Genomic DNA, 18842 nt, shown 5'->3' with positions numbered 1-18842 from the left:
ATATGTACCAAGAAGTACATATTGGTCTACTATGTGCAATATTTGGTAAATTGTTTTTATAATTATCTTTATAATATAAAATCATCAAAAAAGTCACTAGAACACCACCTCCTTTTTATAAAGTTCTGTAAATAGCAACATCTAGCAACTTCTTGAGGTTTACTAGACGGAAAACTTGCCTAACTACATTTTTGGTGACTTTAGAATGTTTAAATAGCGACAACTACCAACTTTGTGAGGTTCCTCTCCTGTGTGGAGTTGGTAACACTGCCTGTAATAGACCAATGACAAGTATACTGAAGACTACATTCACCTTGTAGTCGTGGATTATCCTCTCTGCAAAGGCCTTGTCCAACATCTTCCTATACCACTCCTGTAACCGTTTGGGTTTGGGGATCTTCTGGTCCGCAGGGTGACAGTGAAAAATGTAGTCGTCTCCCTCACTGGGGGGACAGGCCCAGATATGACCCGTCACATACCTGAGTGAGGAACAAAATCTGGTCAGCTATTTTGTTTTCGAGCTGAATGTTAGATTTTGATTATTTCAACAGTTTCACAAAACTAAAAAATGTTTTAAGTATATACACCCAGAAAAAAGAAGAATCAGCTGTTCCATAATTCTTTTATAAAAAGGCACTATACAAGATATATATTTTTTCATAATTAAAAGATCCCTACTTACCCAAGTTTCTTTACGTACTCCAGATACCCAATCAAAATTTCATGATAGACTGCTGTACGTAGACAACGAGGTTTGAAGAAATGAATGCTATCAAGGTATGATACATACACTCGCCTGCAGAGAGAAGTTGGGAAGATGGGGGTTACTTGGAGGTAAAGGATGCTAGACACGGTGTACAAATGTTGAAATTGGAAGCTAGTGGTCACTAGGTGCTCCTTCATGATCAGCATTGTCTGTTACAAAGCATTTGTTATTTCATCTTTTCCAAAATTAAATACAGATGATGTGCAAGTGCAAGTTTTTGCTAACGTCGAAGGTGCAGTATAGAAAGCAGATATAAAATCAGAGTACCTGGTGTTGGGATAAGGGCATTCAGAGCCGTACTCCTGCACATGCATTCCAAAGAAACACACGTCCGTCCCATCTATCTCCTCAAAGGCGAAAAGTGCTTTGGTTCGGTATGGAAAGCCATCTGACATCTCACCCGTATCCACAAACCTGCAATAGAAAATAGACAGAAATCTCAAATCTGACACTCCATGCATTCCAACTTGTTCAGAAGTGTTCCAGTGCTCTGACTGGTGTCCCGCAATGCCACCAGATGAACTGTAGATTCAGACTACAGCCACTGCTTTTCATTTGTCAAAGAAACAGTTTTCACCATTTGTAGCAAATACAGAAGTATGAAACAGCTGTGGTAATGAAGACTAATGGATTTACTATTCATATTAATAAACCATAATCTTGATATATATTTGAATGGATTGTGGCAAGCATTCATAGTTCAATGATCATAGGAAGTGCTCACTTAGTTTTCATTCCTGGTTTAACTTCCACGTTTTTGTCCGAGCTGGCCACCACCCGTACAAACACCTCCCCTGCTTCTGGATGGTTCTGTCTCTTTAAGAACTTGTTCACTCGGTCTTCTATATACATTCCTAACCTGGTAGTCTGTAACCCTGAGAGAGAGGGAAAAAAGGAAGAAGGATTAGTGCTTGTGTTCAGACAGCTACAGGGAGACAGGATTATTCAAGCAATCAAAACAAATGATATAAACCATTGCACCTGAGACTGAAAAGCTGATCTACTACCCAGCAGAGATCTTAAGATTGAACACCACAGATTAATTTGACAACTGAAAAAACGTGTGTGGGGTTGGGCTGGGTGATTTATTCCGAGTCTGATGGAAGAAAGGGAAATGACAGTTGTCAATTTGTTAATATTTATAAGCAAGGGTGTTGCCCTAGCAAGAGCAAGGGGCACACAGTATATAGAAATGCTTTTGAAAATTATTTGATAGTGGCACCCAAGGGCATGAGAGGCCAAGAGATGGGGATTTATTAAGAGGATTACTCAATGGAGAACATCCCATTTTAGTAACAAAAACATTACTGGTCAGCTGGGGGCATCATACTACTCCAATGGTGTGCAATTAAAGAAAAAAAAAATCTCCAAGGGACAAAATGTACTTGTCCTTCTTAAAAATCTACTGCCCCCTCACTGTCCCACAAAACACACACAAATCTTGTTGCCAAGGGCGTGTCGGGAAATATAAATTGCACACCCCTGTACCCCACAATGTACTTTTATATCACAGTACCCATGTTTACTGTGTAAGAAATGCCTTGCTCAATTTGATTAGGTTCCTAACAAAATGTTAACTTTAAACCAAAACCCAATGGGCTGCAGGTTTTTGTTTTGCTATTTTAATACCAAAAAAAAAAAAACACCACCTAGATAACTAACTTACTTTTAGAACAAAACTTGTTTTCCTTCCTCGTTCTCCCGGTTTTCTTCAGGCAGTTGTCACAGACAAAGCTGAAAACAAAGAAAAAGCCAATTCTCAGTGCAAATACAGACCAATCTACAAAAATAATAGAACATGCTATTCAGAGATTAAATAGAAACCCCTAAAATACTTAAAATTGGAAAGATTGCAAGTTGTCACTTAATGAATCCTAAATTTACAAGGCTTACCCAGAGGGCCAGATAACATCGTAATGTAGGACACAGATCTGGTGCATTTTGCGTCCACATTCTTTACATTCAACAAACCTAGTGGCATAGGAAAACAACATCAGCTAAGCCAAGGAATAATTTTCCAAAATCACACATAATGGAAACCCTTTTCTTTGATGATTGAAGTCAATGTTCTTACTTTTTTCTCCTTTGATCATATTAACCATTATATTAAACCCTCACAAATGCCTTACTAAATTGACACTCTGCTAGGTGATCTTTATAGTAAAACTAATAAAATACAAGTCATAAAGGCAAACACAGATCTTCACCGCTATTTAGTAACACAGGTATCAGTGTACCAATATGTAATGTGCAATCTGTATTGTCTATTGGCATATTCAGTTTTGTAGTGTAGCCCAGCAGGTGGAGCTGTACTGCAGAAGTAATTCTCTCAGTAGTGCTTAAAAAAGGACACAATGTTGCAGCATCAAATATACAAAAAACTACAACTTATTATATTAGCTGTTGAACCAAAGTGAAACTGACAAATAGTAAATTCAAAGTTTAATATTCCTTCAAAGGGACCGAGCATACATTGTGACAATAAGCAGAGTTTACATTATCAGCAGTTCATGAATAACCTGACAAACCAAAAACACATGTGTAAATTTAAACCAATTGAAGTTCTCTTCTAAGTCCTAGTACTTTGTAATGAGAATGATTGGCACTCAGTTGTATTCCTGTTGTAATGTTGTAATGATTGGCACTCAGTTGTATTTTAAAGCATCTCAGATCGTTTAAGGGTGCAAAACAAATGTGAAAACAGGTGGAACTATAATAAAAGGAAATGCAAAAATAAGTTACTTACGGTTCAGGATCTAGTGAATCATTTTTCTTCTTTTCAAACTGATCTTTTGATATCCTACTGGAGTGGGGAAAAGGGAGCGAATGCAATCAGACACACAAGCATGGAAGGCTTCTGAAAGTTTGTTCTTTGGAAGCCACCCTGCCTCCATTTCTTTAAAAATAAACCAAGTTTCAGAGTTACTATTTCTTTATATGTCTAGCACATAACAAATAAAACTGCTCATATAAATGAATTCAAGTTTCCATGGAATAAGCAAGCAGAACAAATAACATATAGACTTGAATTTCAGTTTTCTGTTGAGTTCGGGGGGTATTTTTTCAGTTTATGATGGCAAAACTGGTTATTAAAAATAAACAAAACTCAAAACGCATCAAATTTCAGTTTGTATCATAAATTCCATATACGTTTTACCAATACAGAGACACAAACGTTAACTTATGGTGTTGAAGTGAGGATGTCCCCATTCAGGATTCAGGCAATTTAGATAGAACTTTGAATCCGAGAAGTATTTCGCTTTACGCCCCATTACTTTGCACTTATCTATCACACTAATGTTGGTTCAGATGGAGTGAAGAGATAACTATATAAGTAAGAATTCAGCTGTATGCAGACATATTCCACTCTTAGAACTGCCGCTCACACCTTTTACACTGCTTTCAAACCTCAACTCACTGCCTGGTTGTCAATAAAGCTTATTGAATACAAAGACCATTCAGCTTTATACAAACACTAATACACTGCTGCAAACTGCAAAGCAAGCTTAAGGGGTGTTTAATCAATTAATTGGATTAGCCTTTTCACAGTAAGTATTTATTATAATTATTATTTTATTAATCATAATACTGATGTTTTATTCATTAATTAATTTAGTAAATATATATGTTAGCCTAACTTTAAAATGTATTACTGGTCGTGAAATTATTGTTCCTAAACAACAAAATAACTTTTTCCCAGCTACAAGTTGTTTTTCTTCAACCCATCCCAGTCACAAGGAAGTGGATTTTGTATTCTAGGTAGGTTCATAACAATTGCCGATTGGTCAGTAGCAATAACTTTGCTCAGTACCCGACTTTTCAAAGACATTTTCTTTATGGAGAAAGAGTACGGCACAATTGACATTATTAAAGAGAGTCAAAACCCAGGTTTATCGGTTTAAAAAAAAAAAAAATTTAAATAGGTCGAGTGTTTTTTTCGGCTAAAGCCAAAAACTTCAAACCCTACATGTATATGAATAAATCAATTTCCTCTAGTGTACAATTAAACATGTAGGTCTATTTGAGTCAGTGAAATATTAACTTTTTATACCAGATGCACATTAACCAGCTTGAACTGCTGCCATTCATGTTCTGTTCCTCTGTATACATGTGTGTGTGTGCCTTACCTTACTTCTGATGAAGAACTGAATAAATCCTTTTGTATGTTTGCCCTGAAACAAAAAAGTATTTCAAATTACAATAGGTGCTTAGTTACCAAATACAAATTTGAATGAAATCTTCAGTGCACTGACAGACAGGTTTGCAGTATTGCCAACCCCACCACTGCAGAAATCATGAGACAAACTTTAAGAAATCAAGACATTTGGCATTAAGTTGGTTTTTAAACCTCGTTAAAAGCTTATATTGCATCTAACACCTCAAATCTCTTACAAACCTCTATTAGTGCATCTCAAAATGCATAATAAAAATCAGACAATCCAGATCACCATTCAACATTACGAACAACATTATCTATTATCGTACCTGTTACTGCTGCGAGGACACCTACTGGAGTGTTGCATGTTTAGCAATATGAAGAAGCTGGAAAGCAGCTGCTCCAGTCTGGGTTGAATTTGCATATACAGTGTTTGTGCTTCTTTGAGTTTTCCACCATGACTAATGTATATCTTTTGAAAAGCAAAAAATCCCGAGATCCAACAGTACTGTCGCGAGAAGGTCTTAATTTATTTAACTTAAGAGATTGCGTTTCTCGCGATGAATTTGCAAGAGTTGGCAATACTGGGTTTGGTCAATTTTCTAGTTTATGGTGAGAACTGTCATCCACGTTGATCTTTCAAGTGTATTATGGGAGCACAGCATAACTTGTTAGCACAAGTGCATGCTTTTTTGTGCACTGATTAAACTCTGGTCAGAGGAATTGCAAATTAAATGTGTTCATTATATCAAAAGAACTGTAAAATGTAGAACATAAAAAGGACACTGGGATGCAAACTAACCAACAAAAAACATATATAGTGCACCCCCTTATAATACTGTAGTTGGGAGTTAGTCCATGCTATTCGTGTGCCACTTCATAAGAGAAAGTGATAGTGGGCTAAATGGGAGCCATGATCATATAGCCTTATTACGCCACAGTACAAAGTGCTACCTTTTAACGAGGTAGCACTATATATTCATTTCAAGCTTCAAGACGACGCAGTTGGGAGCAACATGGACACAGAATCTTAGGTTTTATTTATTTATTTATTTTTTAAATGCAAACAAAATGAAACAAACACTTACGTTTGTGGTTGTCCAGGGTCATCCCCCAGGGTTACGCTGTCCCCCGGGATTTCGTTGAAACACTTCTCACAGAAGTGATACCTGTCAGTGAGAAGGCCATATTTGGGTGAACTGAATGTCAAACCATACAGCCAAATGAGCAATTGGAGACCCCATTAAGCAAGCATGGTAGATCCCAAAACGAGGGACCAGGTACACTGATGGTCAGCAGGGTTTGGGGACAAGGGTTACAGAGAAGGCAAGGAGTGTGGACAGAATGCAAACAAACTGCACAGGACAATAAGACAGGTCAAAAATGCAGAAGCAGAAAGCCAAGACAAAGCGCAAGTTCAATCTCAATTCACAATGTCTGGCACTTGCAGTAATACTAAAAAAGAGACCTGTAAATTGAGGACACTGAAACATTTCTAGTAAAAGTTTGTCATAAAAAATAATCTATTTATTCTTGTTTTACAACATATACCACCATTGAGCATTTATTAGTTATGGATGAATATCTGGCATTTCCTAACTATTAAATACATAAACTTAAAGGAAATTACCATGTTAAAATAGAGGAGGACCAGGTTATTGTAGATAGATAACACCGTATAACAATTTTTTTTTTTTTGTTCCTGGGTAGTGTTATTTCCTAATTGCTTATGCCTCAAAAGTATAGAAAAAATGACTACAAAACATTTAGAAGTGAGTAGTTTTTCAAGATTTACGATCTGTAAATACAGTATAATCATAAATCTCAAAAAACTACTCACTTCTAAATCTTTTGTAGTCATTTTTGTATTACTTTAGTATAAATACATGTTAATTTGAATTCATATGTTGTTTTTTTTCTGACTTTATGTGAATGAAAAGACACACATTTGTCTGTTTTCCCACTGGAAATAGTGATGTTTTGAAATATCACTGTCCTGGTCACAAAAGCAAAGTCTGTGGGGAATAATAGCCAGTTTCTTTACTTTTGAGGCATAAGCAATTAGGAAATAACACTTACTACCCAGGAACAAAAATTGTGTTACATAGTGTAATTTAATAATATTTTAAAATATGGTCCCATGTTTAAGCTAACAGTTAGACTGCATTCAATTAAAGCTTTATACAACTCAAATGTATTGTTTCTGGTATTTTTGGTCAAATTATACTTGTACTCAATGTTTTGTTGAATTTAATATTGTGTATGGGAGAACTTACAACAGAAATGCAATCAATATGCAGTGAGTAAAATCAACAAAAAAAGAGTCTGGAACGCAGGTAAAATCAAATGATGCTTGGAAACAATTCATTTAAATATAGAAATACAGAGAAATTCAAAAGCACAGACTTGGGGTGAGGGGGAACATTTACAATGGAAAAAAGTCAAAAAGCATTTTGAAGACACTCAATAGCACACCATCCACATCTAGTACCCTTTAAATCCAGGCGTCCCACAGAGTCTCTTTCCAGTTCCCAGGAATTACAGCAACACCAAAGCAACTTACATGCAAGCAAAATACTCAAAATATACAGACCAGATAAAGTGGATAATAAATCCACATTTATTGGGTTTTAATATATTGCAGTTTTTGTAGTAATATTTACAGCTATTTTTGCAGAACGACTATAAATCATACCTTGTTAAAACCGCTTGTCTCTGCAACCCATCACTTATTGGGTCTTAGTCCCCTGACAGACTATTGGAGACCATTTCCAAAGAGCTTCAGTAAACTAACAAAACAGATTGTTATTTTAACTTAGGAGGACCTCAAATTGTGTATGTTCATAAAAACAAAAGGGTCCAAGTAGGTCCAACTTGCTCCACACACAGCCTGACCGTGCAGTCAGTCATGCCTCTGTCGTCCAGCTCTCTCTCTCTCTGTACCGCCTTACCTGTTCTGGTAGCTGTAGTAAGTGACATCACGTGGGATGGTGCACAACTGTTTGCCATAGCAGCATAAAGTCTGCGGTGAAAATTCATACTGTTCAAGACAAAAAGGGAAAAATAAAAATAACCCAGATATATTAGTAAATAACTACAGATGAAAGTAAGCATCACCATTACCAATATTCAGAAGTTCATTTAAAATTAGGGATATACAGATAGCTTCTGCCACATATGTTGATTACTCCGATGCTCTCATTAACAAAGAATGCTGTTGACCATGTGTCAACACAATTAGACAAGCAGCTCTCCACAGACAGTCCCTATTTCTAACCTAAGATTCAGATACTTGTGCTTAAGGATGACCTTACCAAGTCACAATCAAATCATCAAGTTAAGCATGACATCACACTTGCCCAACCGTGATGAAAAACGGATCAATTATATTTAAGACAAGCCACATCAGTATGCCTCTACTGTGTGTTTTCTCAATCTCCAACCTTTTTTGTACTCAGTAGGAATGTTAAAAGCATTCTTGTCTTTCACTACCACTACAGCGGAAGCCTGTGTCCACTAAATAGTTATACCTTGCGCCCACAGCAGTATCCAAGGGACTGCATGACAGGATCAATCTCCTGCTCAAAAACCTCAGCTAGCTTTGTGCAGTATTTGTAGACGCGAGAGGTCTTGCGGTTATAAAGCCAGGCGTTGTTGAACATCATCCACACGTCGTCCACATACTGCCAGGGTTCCTGGAACTGGCCAGTGTCCAGCTTTCTCTTTATTGTGGAAAGGTCCATGGGGGTCTTCACAATATCAAAGTAATCCTGGCCAGGCAGAGAGAGCAGTTAGCACATCTTGTACTACTATATTTTGCTCATGTCTTTCTTAAAGCCAAACTAGGTTTATCATGTATAGCTAGAAACAAAAAAGCTTGAGATACTGCACATGAAGAACACAGCCAGCTAAGACAAAGACTAACTGGCAATCTTAACACTTAAACAGTTGCTAATGTTCACTATTCCTGACTGTAGTGGAGCTGTAAACGACGTAAGGTTTTGCAGGCTGAACCCGACGGGTTGACATGACACTTTCCTTTTCATCTAATTAACCACAAACCACTAACTTCCGTTCCACCGGTGATTTTCATGTCAGACTGAAAACTGTACCAATGTGTGAAAAAAAAATAAAAACAAAATTAGGGGTTTTACAAATCACTGCGGAGCCAGGCACATCCATTCTGGAAATACTATATATAAAAGCAATTTGATTAACTAGACTGCACAAAAGGTGACAATATGAAATAATGCATTCACTGCATTTAGTATTTAAGACTGTGGGCAGTTTTAATTCTTCTATAAAAAGGCATCACATATTAAGGACAGTCTTTCATAGTAGATACAGATCACCCCCTTCCATCAATGCCATGCAAGAGGTAAAGTACTTACAGGGATTCCAAGGACCTGGGGGTTTACAGGCTGTCTGAAGGGAAGCGACTCTGGATCCTGTCGGTACAAAGCTTCCAGTGTGGGCATCAGTGCCTGCCTTAACTCCTCAGGTTTGAAAACTGGAGAAACAGAGAAAAAAATTACTGCTTTACTGCACCACTGCTTCATTTAAAAAAATATGATACTTATTTAAGATGATAATGCGTCATCTGAGAAAAAAAAAAAAAATTTAATTCAGGCATAGCCTCCTTACTCTTTCTGCGGGAGTGAGAAGGTGATATTGATTGAGCAGAGCCATTGGATCCAGTGCCCTCCTCCGCTTTAGGCTCCACTTTCACCTCTGGCTTCTTTTCCTCCACTTCCATTGGCTCCTGCTTCAGCGCCACTACATCAGTCTCCTCCTTCACCTGAGATGACAGATGCTTGGGATCATCCTCCATCTGCTGGGGGGAAAAAAAAAAAAAGTATAAATGTTACATAACAAAGCATCCTAACACTGTATAGTCTGCAATTTATTATTTCATTACAGTTGCAGAGCTAGTATGTGAGTGGATGTCATCATTGCTTCCTAACTAAACTGAGTAAATCCCTGACCATTAGCATAGGATATACACAGTACATGATTCTGTTCATTTGCACAAGATATAAGCGTCACAGTTTAATGCTGATTAAAGAAATAGGCAAAGATTCGGTTCAATCTGCTTAAAGTTCCTGGCCCTGCCGTCAACTACTCTAAAAAATATTACCTTTTAATAATGGAAAAGCACCCAAACCTTAAAAAAAAAAAAAAAACCTTTGATAATGGCATTTGGCTCTCAGTAATGAAGTTTATGACTGTGCTGAAGTTTATGCTGTTCACCTCCTGTTTGGGTTCAGTCTGTGCCTCACTGAACTCAAATTCCTGTGCCTCTCTGATCTCAGTTTTGGTGTCTGCTGCAAGCAAGTCTGTCGAAGGCTGCTGGGAGTTCACTTCTGTGCTTGCCACCGAACTTGGGGTGGGGATGCGGTTATCAATACTGGCTACCGCCTGTGACAACTTAGGAGCAGAATAGTGAAGAGAGAGAATATAAAAAAAAAAAAAAAAAAAAAAACAGGTACCCAATGCATCATTTAATTTGCTGTTACTTAAAACAACTTCAAAGTTGGGATATGGTATTTGTCCGTTTCCATCAGCTTCATGTGTGTCAATGTTAATTCTTCATAAATCACAATTCCAGAGCCAGTGTGATGGAAAGACATTCAGATTGTAGTGCAGATGTTTAAAGTGGTTCTGTATTGTATGGGTACTCACCGGTGTGGTGGGTGGCTGTGCCTGCACCGTGCTGGGCTGCTGTGGTTGTGTATGAGCTGCAAGCTCTGGTGGAGGTTGGAGGGGGGTCAGTGGCTGTGTGGAGGCCTGTGCAGCACCCAGGACTGGAGGCGTACTCTGTGCAGGGACAGAGCTGGAGATGGTGATGGCGTTGGGTACCTGCCCCCCAGCTAACACCGGAGTGGAAGGCTGGCCCTGTGGGGGTGTCAGACTCTGGGGCGCTGGGTGCTGCATGGGCTGGGTGCTAGTGGTCGTCGTGGATACAGGGGGCGGAGTCTGGCGGAGTGGAGGCTGAGCAGCTGGTGGGCATGGGAGCTGAGCTTTCTGAGGCACCGGCATGTTCATAGAGAGAGTAGCATTCTGGGGCTGGGTCTGCTGGGGGAGCTGCAAGTAGACACACACAACATTTTACCTACACCTGAAGGACTATAACCCAAAACCCATTCAAATAACTGAACACAGTGTTTCATTATGCAGGTTCCTATACCTGTGTTGCTCCTGTTTGAGCAGCAGGTTGTCCCATCCCCACATTATTCACATTCATGGCCCCAGTTGATGCTGGGAACTGGTTCTGGGGTAGAAACTGGTTCTGGTTTGCAGTCTGGCCAACCATGTTGTTCGTGTGGGCTCCCATCATTCCTTGGGCCTGGGGCATTCGGGAGGGTGACATTCCCATCTAGGAAAGAGAAGCAATAAATGACGTTTTCTTCAATAAAATTGTGAATTTGCACCATACAAATACAAACAATTTAATTACATTAAAAGGGTCAAAAAATTAACCAATTTTTTTTTTTTTTTTACCTATAAAATATTAACTAATTTACCGTATAAGCTTGTCCTAAAATTCTTAAAATGCATGATAAAACTGCCATCCACTCTCAAATTTCATTGCCATCTCAGTTCATCGCATTTATTTCAGCGTATATAATGTGCCGACAAAACATTTCAGCAGAGATCTCAACACAGCGGGTAAAGCAAAAGATAAAAGCCGAACAAATATTGTTATGAATAAATCATTTTTCCCACACATGGGAATACACTAGGCATACGGAGATGCTTACTGCTGGAACAGAGGCCATGTTATTCATTTGCACAGGGTGGTTCATTGGGGAAGCAGCACGGGGTCCCATTGGTGTTGGTGACATCTGTACATTCCCCATTGGCAGAGGGTTAAACTGATTAATTCCTAGAACAAGAAAATTCACACCGCCAGTTACCATTTCATTAATTGAAAATGAATTCACTAACTTAATTATACCTTGGTATGAAACATCACAATACTGCACTGAGCACAATCCAAGCATGCCAACACCATTAGCAGGATTAACACTGGTTCAGAGCAATTTTAACAATGTTCTTTTTTTCTTTTGGACATCTTGCTACTGAGAAGAACTTTTGGGTAAGGGGCTTAACAATTCTACTCCACTTTTAAAATTCTTTCTCTCTCCAAGAAATCACTTTGTCTAACAAGGAACTATTTCCCAAACATGATCATAGATTATTTTCTCTAAAAAAATCATGCTGCAAACTCAACCATATGCGCCTATCAATAAATTAAGTGTTACATTAAATACATTGTTTTAAAAACAGATGTGTTTTATGCTTGACATTAACCTGCTTCTAAATCAAGCAAGACAAACCATTCTTTAAATATGGTTGGAAAGCACCAATTCTCTGGGAGATTTGTGAAAAAAAAAAAAAAAAAAAAAGATTCAGTGATGCTCCCTTGCATCCAACAATCACACCTTCCCATCTAGTTCAATGGAGAAAAATCTATACTTTGTCTAGACTATAGCAAAGCATTGTAAAAATTATTGGACACAGACTGCTCAGAAATAAGCGACTTGGGATAACTAAATGTGTCTTTTTATGTGTTACTGTGGCTTACACCTGTGGTCTATAAAAGCACAGCTGAACCTAACAGCAATTTTATTTTATTTTACAGATAGTTATGCAACTGTAAATTGGTCATGAATTCTATCCAATGTGTGAAGATACATTTGAAAACAGTTTTATATATATTTATGTATCTATAAAAACATGGGTTGCTAGTTGGCAATGGAATGTATTAAATAAAAAATAAATAAAAATACCTTGAGAGACTTGCATGCAATTCATGATCTGGTTTGGCACATTGGGAATAGGCAAAGGTCCATCTAAATGTGAATAATTTAAAGCAAGACAATTAAACATTCACTGCTGCTTGTAACTCATGATTTCACGATATATGATGATAAACAAATGCTCTGCCACCAACAGTCTATCTTAACTATAAGAACTACAAGGAAGTTGCCTTCTAAATGCCAAAGACAGTGACTCGAGCAGTACAGATAACACTTTCACAAATACAAGGTACTCACTGGATGGCCTGACAGTCTGAGCAGAAGGCAATCCAGGCTGTTGGTTGCCAGGGGCAGCCATTGGTGCCGGATTACCCAGGATTCCCTGTTTCTGCAGCCGTGACCGTCTTTTCTCCTCCAGTTCCTTCTGTATCTTATAGATCTTCTCTGCCAGCAAGTGGTAATACTCATCCTGCAATAAAGTGCAACACAGGAGAAGCAAATCAGTGAAGTGTAAAAAACCCAAAACTGCAGTATTGTTTGAGACTCTTGCATTTTCTCTTTTGTTTTTCAGTATTTGTAGCATCATGATTGTTAAAACTCTGCATTTTTAAAATTTTAGAATGTAAATACTGCATACTTTAAAATACTGTAAATGAACCTGTATTCACAAATGCTATAAAATGTTAGATCTACAGCCTTCTCAAACCAATCTAGCCCAACTCTCCCAGTTTGTCTGGGCCCAGAGAACAATGCACTAAAACATGTTAAAGAAGAAATCAAGTTTAAAAAAAAAAAAGTGTGCGCTACAGCAAACACCTTAGGATGAGAGAGTGTACAGCAGAGTGTACAGTCAACTTGTCAGTGACCACTGACAACCAACCAGACTTACCAATTCCATAACCTCCTGCTTGTGATACTCTGCAACTTTAGGGAAGTATTCTCATCTCAGCTGGGCTGACGAAGGAATCACTCCACCATTTGCTACACTCAGTCTGAAGAATTTACGTAAGTTTTGGTTGTCCAGAGGAATATATTCACAAATGCCTCCGTCAGGTCAAAATGTAATGCGTTTCGTGCTTCATGGGTTTCAGTGGACTTTTGAAAACATGAAGTCACCATTTTATGTTTCTTTGCAAGTAAAGCAGTTGTGGGACTGCTCTGGAATTTCCACCTTTCTCTATCAGTAAATACTTGAATCTAAATGCATCAGACAATTTTCAGTAGTGACCTACAGCAACGTTGCAGGACATACAGAAGGTTACCTCCATTGCTGTGTAAACCTCTGCTGGATGCTGCTTTACACAGTCTGCTGCAGACACATTTGTAGCCTTTTTAGTGACACCTATTTTCTTGGTTTACAGTGTAGTATTTTTATTTCCTGCCTAGACTGCATAGCCACATGACAATCACTGCACAGCACTATGTGCATAGCAAATAGTACGCACAGGCACTTTGTAATTTTTTTTTTTTTTTATGAAATACAAATTATGAAATAATGTATTTAAGAATATTGGAAAAAAATAATTAAAAATCACGGTACTGGGCTAATATCCCAATTTCTGTGCAAGCGATTTACACAGGGCCTTAGTCATACCACAGAAGAAATAGTTTCATTCACATACCCTGCTATTTGCCGATTCATACATATCTCCTTCAACTTTGCGTGCATAGGCCACTAAGTTTTCCATTCGTCTGTCTTTCAGGGCAGCAGGGTCTGGTGTGGGGAATATAGCTTGGACACTGGAGGAGGGAAGAGGAAAAAAAAAAAAACACACATTGCACTAAACTCCATAATACAGTGCTCCCACACGTCCACTCCCTCAGCTCTAATCACTAAGTCACATTGACTCCCAGTTCTTAACTCCAACTACCACGCTAAAACTGTCCCCCACTCTAATTTCTGTCTCTTGTACACTTACAGTTTATGCACCAAGTGATTGCGCAGGTCCTGAGTGACGTGTTCGTGCCAGGCTTTCCGTACCCCTGTGGCAGAGAGGGGAGCTGCAGTGGGAAGGTTCGCCATATTGCCCACACTTGTGCCATCAAGCATTAACTGACTGCAAGAAAATAAAATAAAAAAATAAAAAAACACTTCAGAAGCTGCTTTTCCTGAAAACTGTCATAAAACAATGGCAATATGAATGATAAACAATTCAATTAATACAATTAATCCAACCCAAATTTGGTACCACTGAAAGTGCAGCACAGACACTATTGGAGTTGATTCAGGGCTGGAGCCCTATATCTGTCTACAGTGATGAATCTAATAACTCAAAACAGTGAAATCTATAGCTCCTCCCCCTTGCACTCTTTCACTTACTTTGGAGTACCGAGTGTGGAAGGAAGAGCAGAGTCAGATAAGAGATTGGTCTGCTGATCAGGAGCAGAGACTCCCATTCCTCCTAGGTTCATCTGGTTAGTGCCTTGGAGTGAAAAAAAGCATAAGGTCAGCTGTAATGTTCACAAACAAACTGAATATTTATATTAGGGTAACAGGAATATGAACGCTCATTTTCAGAAATTTCCCATTCCAATGCTGGTGACAGTAGTAAATGCAATATAGGCTTGACTTTTATACCAGTTAACAAAATGCATCACCCTGTGAGTTACTGTGCAGGCAAAGGGAAGTAAATGAAGCGGTTACCTAGTGTGTTGATGGATCTCATCTGCTGATGGGGCTGGGTCTGTGAGGTCTGCTGACCAGGTACCTGAGGCTGTGTCTGAGACTGTGTCTGGTTACCATAGGGTAGCCCGAGAGCAGCGTAGGCTCGCTGCATGGAGCTGGGGTCGATGGAGTTAGTGCTGTTGATAGTGGGCGTGCTCTGCTGGCCTGTACCTACTGTGCTGATGGAGTTTGGCAAGCCTGCGCTGGGAGATCCCAACAGAGCTGCAAGACACAGAAAATCAACCAGGATTTAAGCATTGTGGAAGCTGTAGAATCTAAGGGAATTTTACAATTCAGCTACTGCCGTCATTAGCAAATTAAATATTTACAACTCAATTTTAATCCATAATGCACACACATGAAAAAATCTAGCTTTTAACCACCCAGCTGCTTATCCCACGATTTCCACGTGGGGCACATGAAAGTGAAAATTTGTCACTCTCGTGAGAATAGCGTGCAGGCGCTTATATGTGCATCTGCAAAGTTTAACACTTCTTTAACACGCTTCAGTTAATAAATAAGTTGAGTAAAGCTGTCTGCAGTTTTGACTTTCACTAGCAGATGGCAGCAGTCCCTAAGAAATGTGCTTGACAGACCGGGTCATCTTGTGTGTGTGTGTGTTTTGTCAGGTTATTCAAGTTATTTCCGCTTTCCATAACAATAAAAATGTGTATTTTAAAAAATAAGGCAAAAATTGTTTTGAAAACTGTTCAAATTGCTCATTTCAGGGTTAAGAATGAAAAAATCTGCAAAAAAAACCCAAACTATTGGATACATTGAAAAAAATAAAATAAAAAAATTCTCCTTATCAGGAACAGGCAGTAAGCACCAAGCTGGTGTGTATGTGTGTAGTGATTTACATGATTCATTGAAGGATTAACCAATGACAGCTACTCTCTTGAATAAAAGAGCTCCGCCCCTCCCTCCCTCTCAGATTTCCAGCCCTACAGGAATCCATCTCCTGCACATGCTTACACATAACCAAGCTTCTACACCTTTTTATATTTAAACAGCAGATGGCGCCACATAGGTACACTCTAATACAGCAGGTGATTATTTAATTTGTCTGGGTTTAATAACAAAATAGTTAAACACTTCAGACTTGGGTGTCAAGCTAAACTCAAGTCGAGTTATATATTTTTTTATTCCATAGTCCCAGATTTAGAAAAAAACCCTAAAAAACAGAATCAAAATATAAACACCAACACATACTCAAACATGATAAATCTGGTGTTAAATACAAAAGACCGAAAATGATGCAAAACAAATCAAACATGATTGAAAAGGATGTTAATGAAAGAACAGCGGAGTAAATAAGACAATTTAGAAGGAGAAAGGGGGTTTCTGCCAAAGACAATCGCTCTGATGTGCTCTGAACTGATTTTAAGGACATTAAACTAACTAAAACTTTCCTTGGACGGACACCTGTGTGTTAAACCAATATTTAGTTTCCTAACAAGTCCCCAAAATGAGAGCAATAGTCCAATCTCAGTATTTATAGCCTGCACACCACCCATTAAAAATAAGTGGGAAGACCTTTTGTGTGGTAAGACTGACAGAAGTCAGCCTCAACATGCAACATCAAGATCAACCCAAAAATGCTGCAAGGGTACTACATTCAACGTAGAGGGGTAGAAATCGGTAGTAGCAGTATGGAAAGCGTTCACTTACGCTGCTGGTTTCTTTTGTCACTGGCGTTTTTCAGGGGGAGACAGACAGGACAGTCGTGTCGAGTGCAATTCTTCCAGTGAGAGATGATTTGTCGTGAAGACGCACAATGAGCAACTGAAAAATTGGACAGAAATTTCTATTTAGCGTTACTTTTTCGGGTAACACAGAAGAGAGATGATGGCAGCTTCACATACACCTTTTCCACCTCAATTTCTAGTAGTTTAGACCCCAAACAATGAGTCCAACACAAGAAACTCAAATCCCATTTCAGTAACTGAGGGAAATATTCAATTGAGATCTCACTTTGAATTTTGCAACTAAACTGCAGTTCAGTTAAAAGCATATAGCCAAACTGACCAACTAAAACTCAACTGAGACAGACTTACTTTTAAAGGAATTCATAATGTTGAAAAACAAGAATTTCACACTTCTGAGTTTGATTTTTCAGACCACCAGCTATAAAAATCTCTTTACCCAAGCAGTGTGGATTTGTTAAATAGCAACAGCGTCTTATTAGCCAACAGTGTTAACAAATGCAAACGAGAAAACAGACAGGTTGAGAAACAGGAAAGAATTTATATAAAAAAAAGGTTAAACTGAACCGATTATTAATTATGTAATGATTTTTTTTAGATCAGCAAACTCAAATTCATACCATATTAGGTAAATGATGGATCAAATTGAACCATTTTACAGTTGGTAGCTTTAAAACAGTGATTTCTCAAAAGTCAGCCAACAGAGAAGCTCCATTTTCTAAGTTTTTTTAAATGTATATTAATAACCCCAAACTCCTAACAGCAGCATTTGTTTAAGTTAATTGACCTCCCGGTCTGAGGAACATTGTTTGGTAGGGTCATTTGGGAGAAAATTTGCTGTATGTGATATGGCCCCCCGTAAAACCATCTCCCGGCTAGCCCCAGGGGGTCTGGACCCCAGTAAATGATTAAAAAATAAATAAAAAACAGTTAACTACACACATGTTGAACTGTGCCATGTTGCACATATTCTCACAGCAGCTCAGCTCTCTGCTTACCCTGGCAGGATTTCCCAGCCTGACAGTGCGTCATGTGGTTGAGGACATTCTTCATGGTCCTACAGTGTGGTAGGGCACACTGGCGCACCTCCCCATTGGCCTGTTCGCGGCGCTGACACTTGTGGGCATGGAGCAGTAGAACCAGCTGCTGCTGTATCAGTTTGCGCTTCTCAGGGTCAGCGGTGGGGCCTGTGGAGACACCCTGAGTTGGGACCATCCCCACCGACGGCACCTGCTGCTGGGGTTGCTGCTGCTGCATCTGAGAATAAAACAAGCATTTTTAAAATTATTAAGTTATTTATTTAAAAAATATCAGTACTGTTTTGGAACTATGGTCCATGATGCTAGTTTTGGAATTACGGAGAGGCCAAACGTTTTAAATTTCCGGAGATTAATAGTTATATTTATACATATAGATATGATCTATTCATATATATATATATATATATATATATATATATATATACATATATATATATATATTATGTATACACACACACACACATTTTTTTTTTTCTTCTGTAGTCGTCGCCAACGGTTTTTACCCAGATTTTCTCCCCAATTGTTATTTGTATCCTTGTTCACCACTGCAACCCCCTGGCAACTCGGGAATCAGAGGCTGGAACACGTGTCCTCCGAAACGTGCTCCTACCAATCAGTCATTTTTCGCACTGCAGATCCACAGCAAGGCCACTAGGCCTATAGTGTCGGAGGACAACACAGATCCGATGGCTCCACTCGCAGAGCCCCAAGCGCCCTATCGGCCACAGGGGTCACTGGTGCACGGC

General features: G+C 38.7%; 1 protein-coding gene across 3 annotated transcripts in view; it reads right to left on the bottom strand.

The window, feature by feature from the left end:
- Window positions 1–208: 208 nt before the first annotated feature.
- Window positions 209–18842, bottom strand: part of LOC121300700 (CREB-binding protein-like) — a 33310-nt gene continuing 14676 nt past the window's right edge. The window contains exons 4-28 of one of the 3 annotated variants that reach the window (XM_041229397.1): window positions 18055–18313; window positions 17022–17135; window positions 15330–15572; window positions 15006–15108; window positions 14605–14742; window positions 14308–14425; window positions 12983–13154; window positions 12716–12778; window positions 11684–11808; window positions 11110–11298; window positions 10605–11006; window positions 10173–10349; window positions 9567–9756; window positions 9314–9432; window positions 8453–8692; window positions 7874–7962; window positions 6011–6091; window positions 4894–4938; window positions 3513–3569; window positions 2660–2737; window positions 2433–2500; window positions 1491–1641; window positions 1034–1180; window positions 683–796; window positions 209–479 (exon numbers count right to left, since the gene is read on the bottom strand). In XM_041229397.1, the coding sequence (XP_041085331.1) occupies window positions 224–479; window positions 683–796; window positions 1034–1180; window positions 1491–1641; window positions 2433–2500; window positions 2660–2737; window positions 3513–3569; window positions 4894–4938; window positions 6011–6091; window positions 7874–7962; window positions 8453–8692; window positions 9314–9432; window positions 9567–9756; window positions 10173–10349; window positions 10605–11006; window positions 11110–11298; window positions 11684–11808; window positions 12716–12778; window positions 12983–13154; window positions 14308–14425; window positions 14605–14742; window positions 15006–15108; window positions 15330–15572; window positions 17022–17135; window positions 18055–18313 (3738 nt within the window). In that variant the 3' untranslated portion in view covers window positions 209–223. The remainder of the gene's footprint in view (window positions 480–682; window positions 797–1033; window positions 1181–1490; window positions 1642–2432; window positions 2501–2659; window positions 2738–3512; window positions 3570–4893; window positions 4939–6010; window positions 6092–7873; window positions 7963–8452; window positions 8693–9313; window positions 9433–9566; window positions 9757–10172; window positions 10350–10604; window positions 11007–11109; window positions 11299–11683; window positions 11809–12715; window positions 12779–12982; window positions 13155–14307; window positions 14426–14604; window positions 14743–15005; window positions 15109–15329; window positions 15573–17021; window positions 17136–18054; window positions 18314–18842) is intronic. The other 2 variants (XM_041229400.1, XM_041229398.1) reach the window with 2 other exon arrangements.

This window comes from Polyodon spathula, chromosome 26 (genome assembly GCF_017654505.1).
Source record: "Polyodon spathula isolate WHYD16114869_AA chromosome 26, ASM1765450v1, whole genome shotgun sequence".
NCBI lineage: Eukaryota > Metazoa > Chordata > Actinopteri > Acipenseriformes > Polyodontidae > Polyodon > Polyodon spathula.
This window is presented reverse-complemented; position numbering and strand designations above follow the sequence as displayed.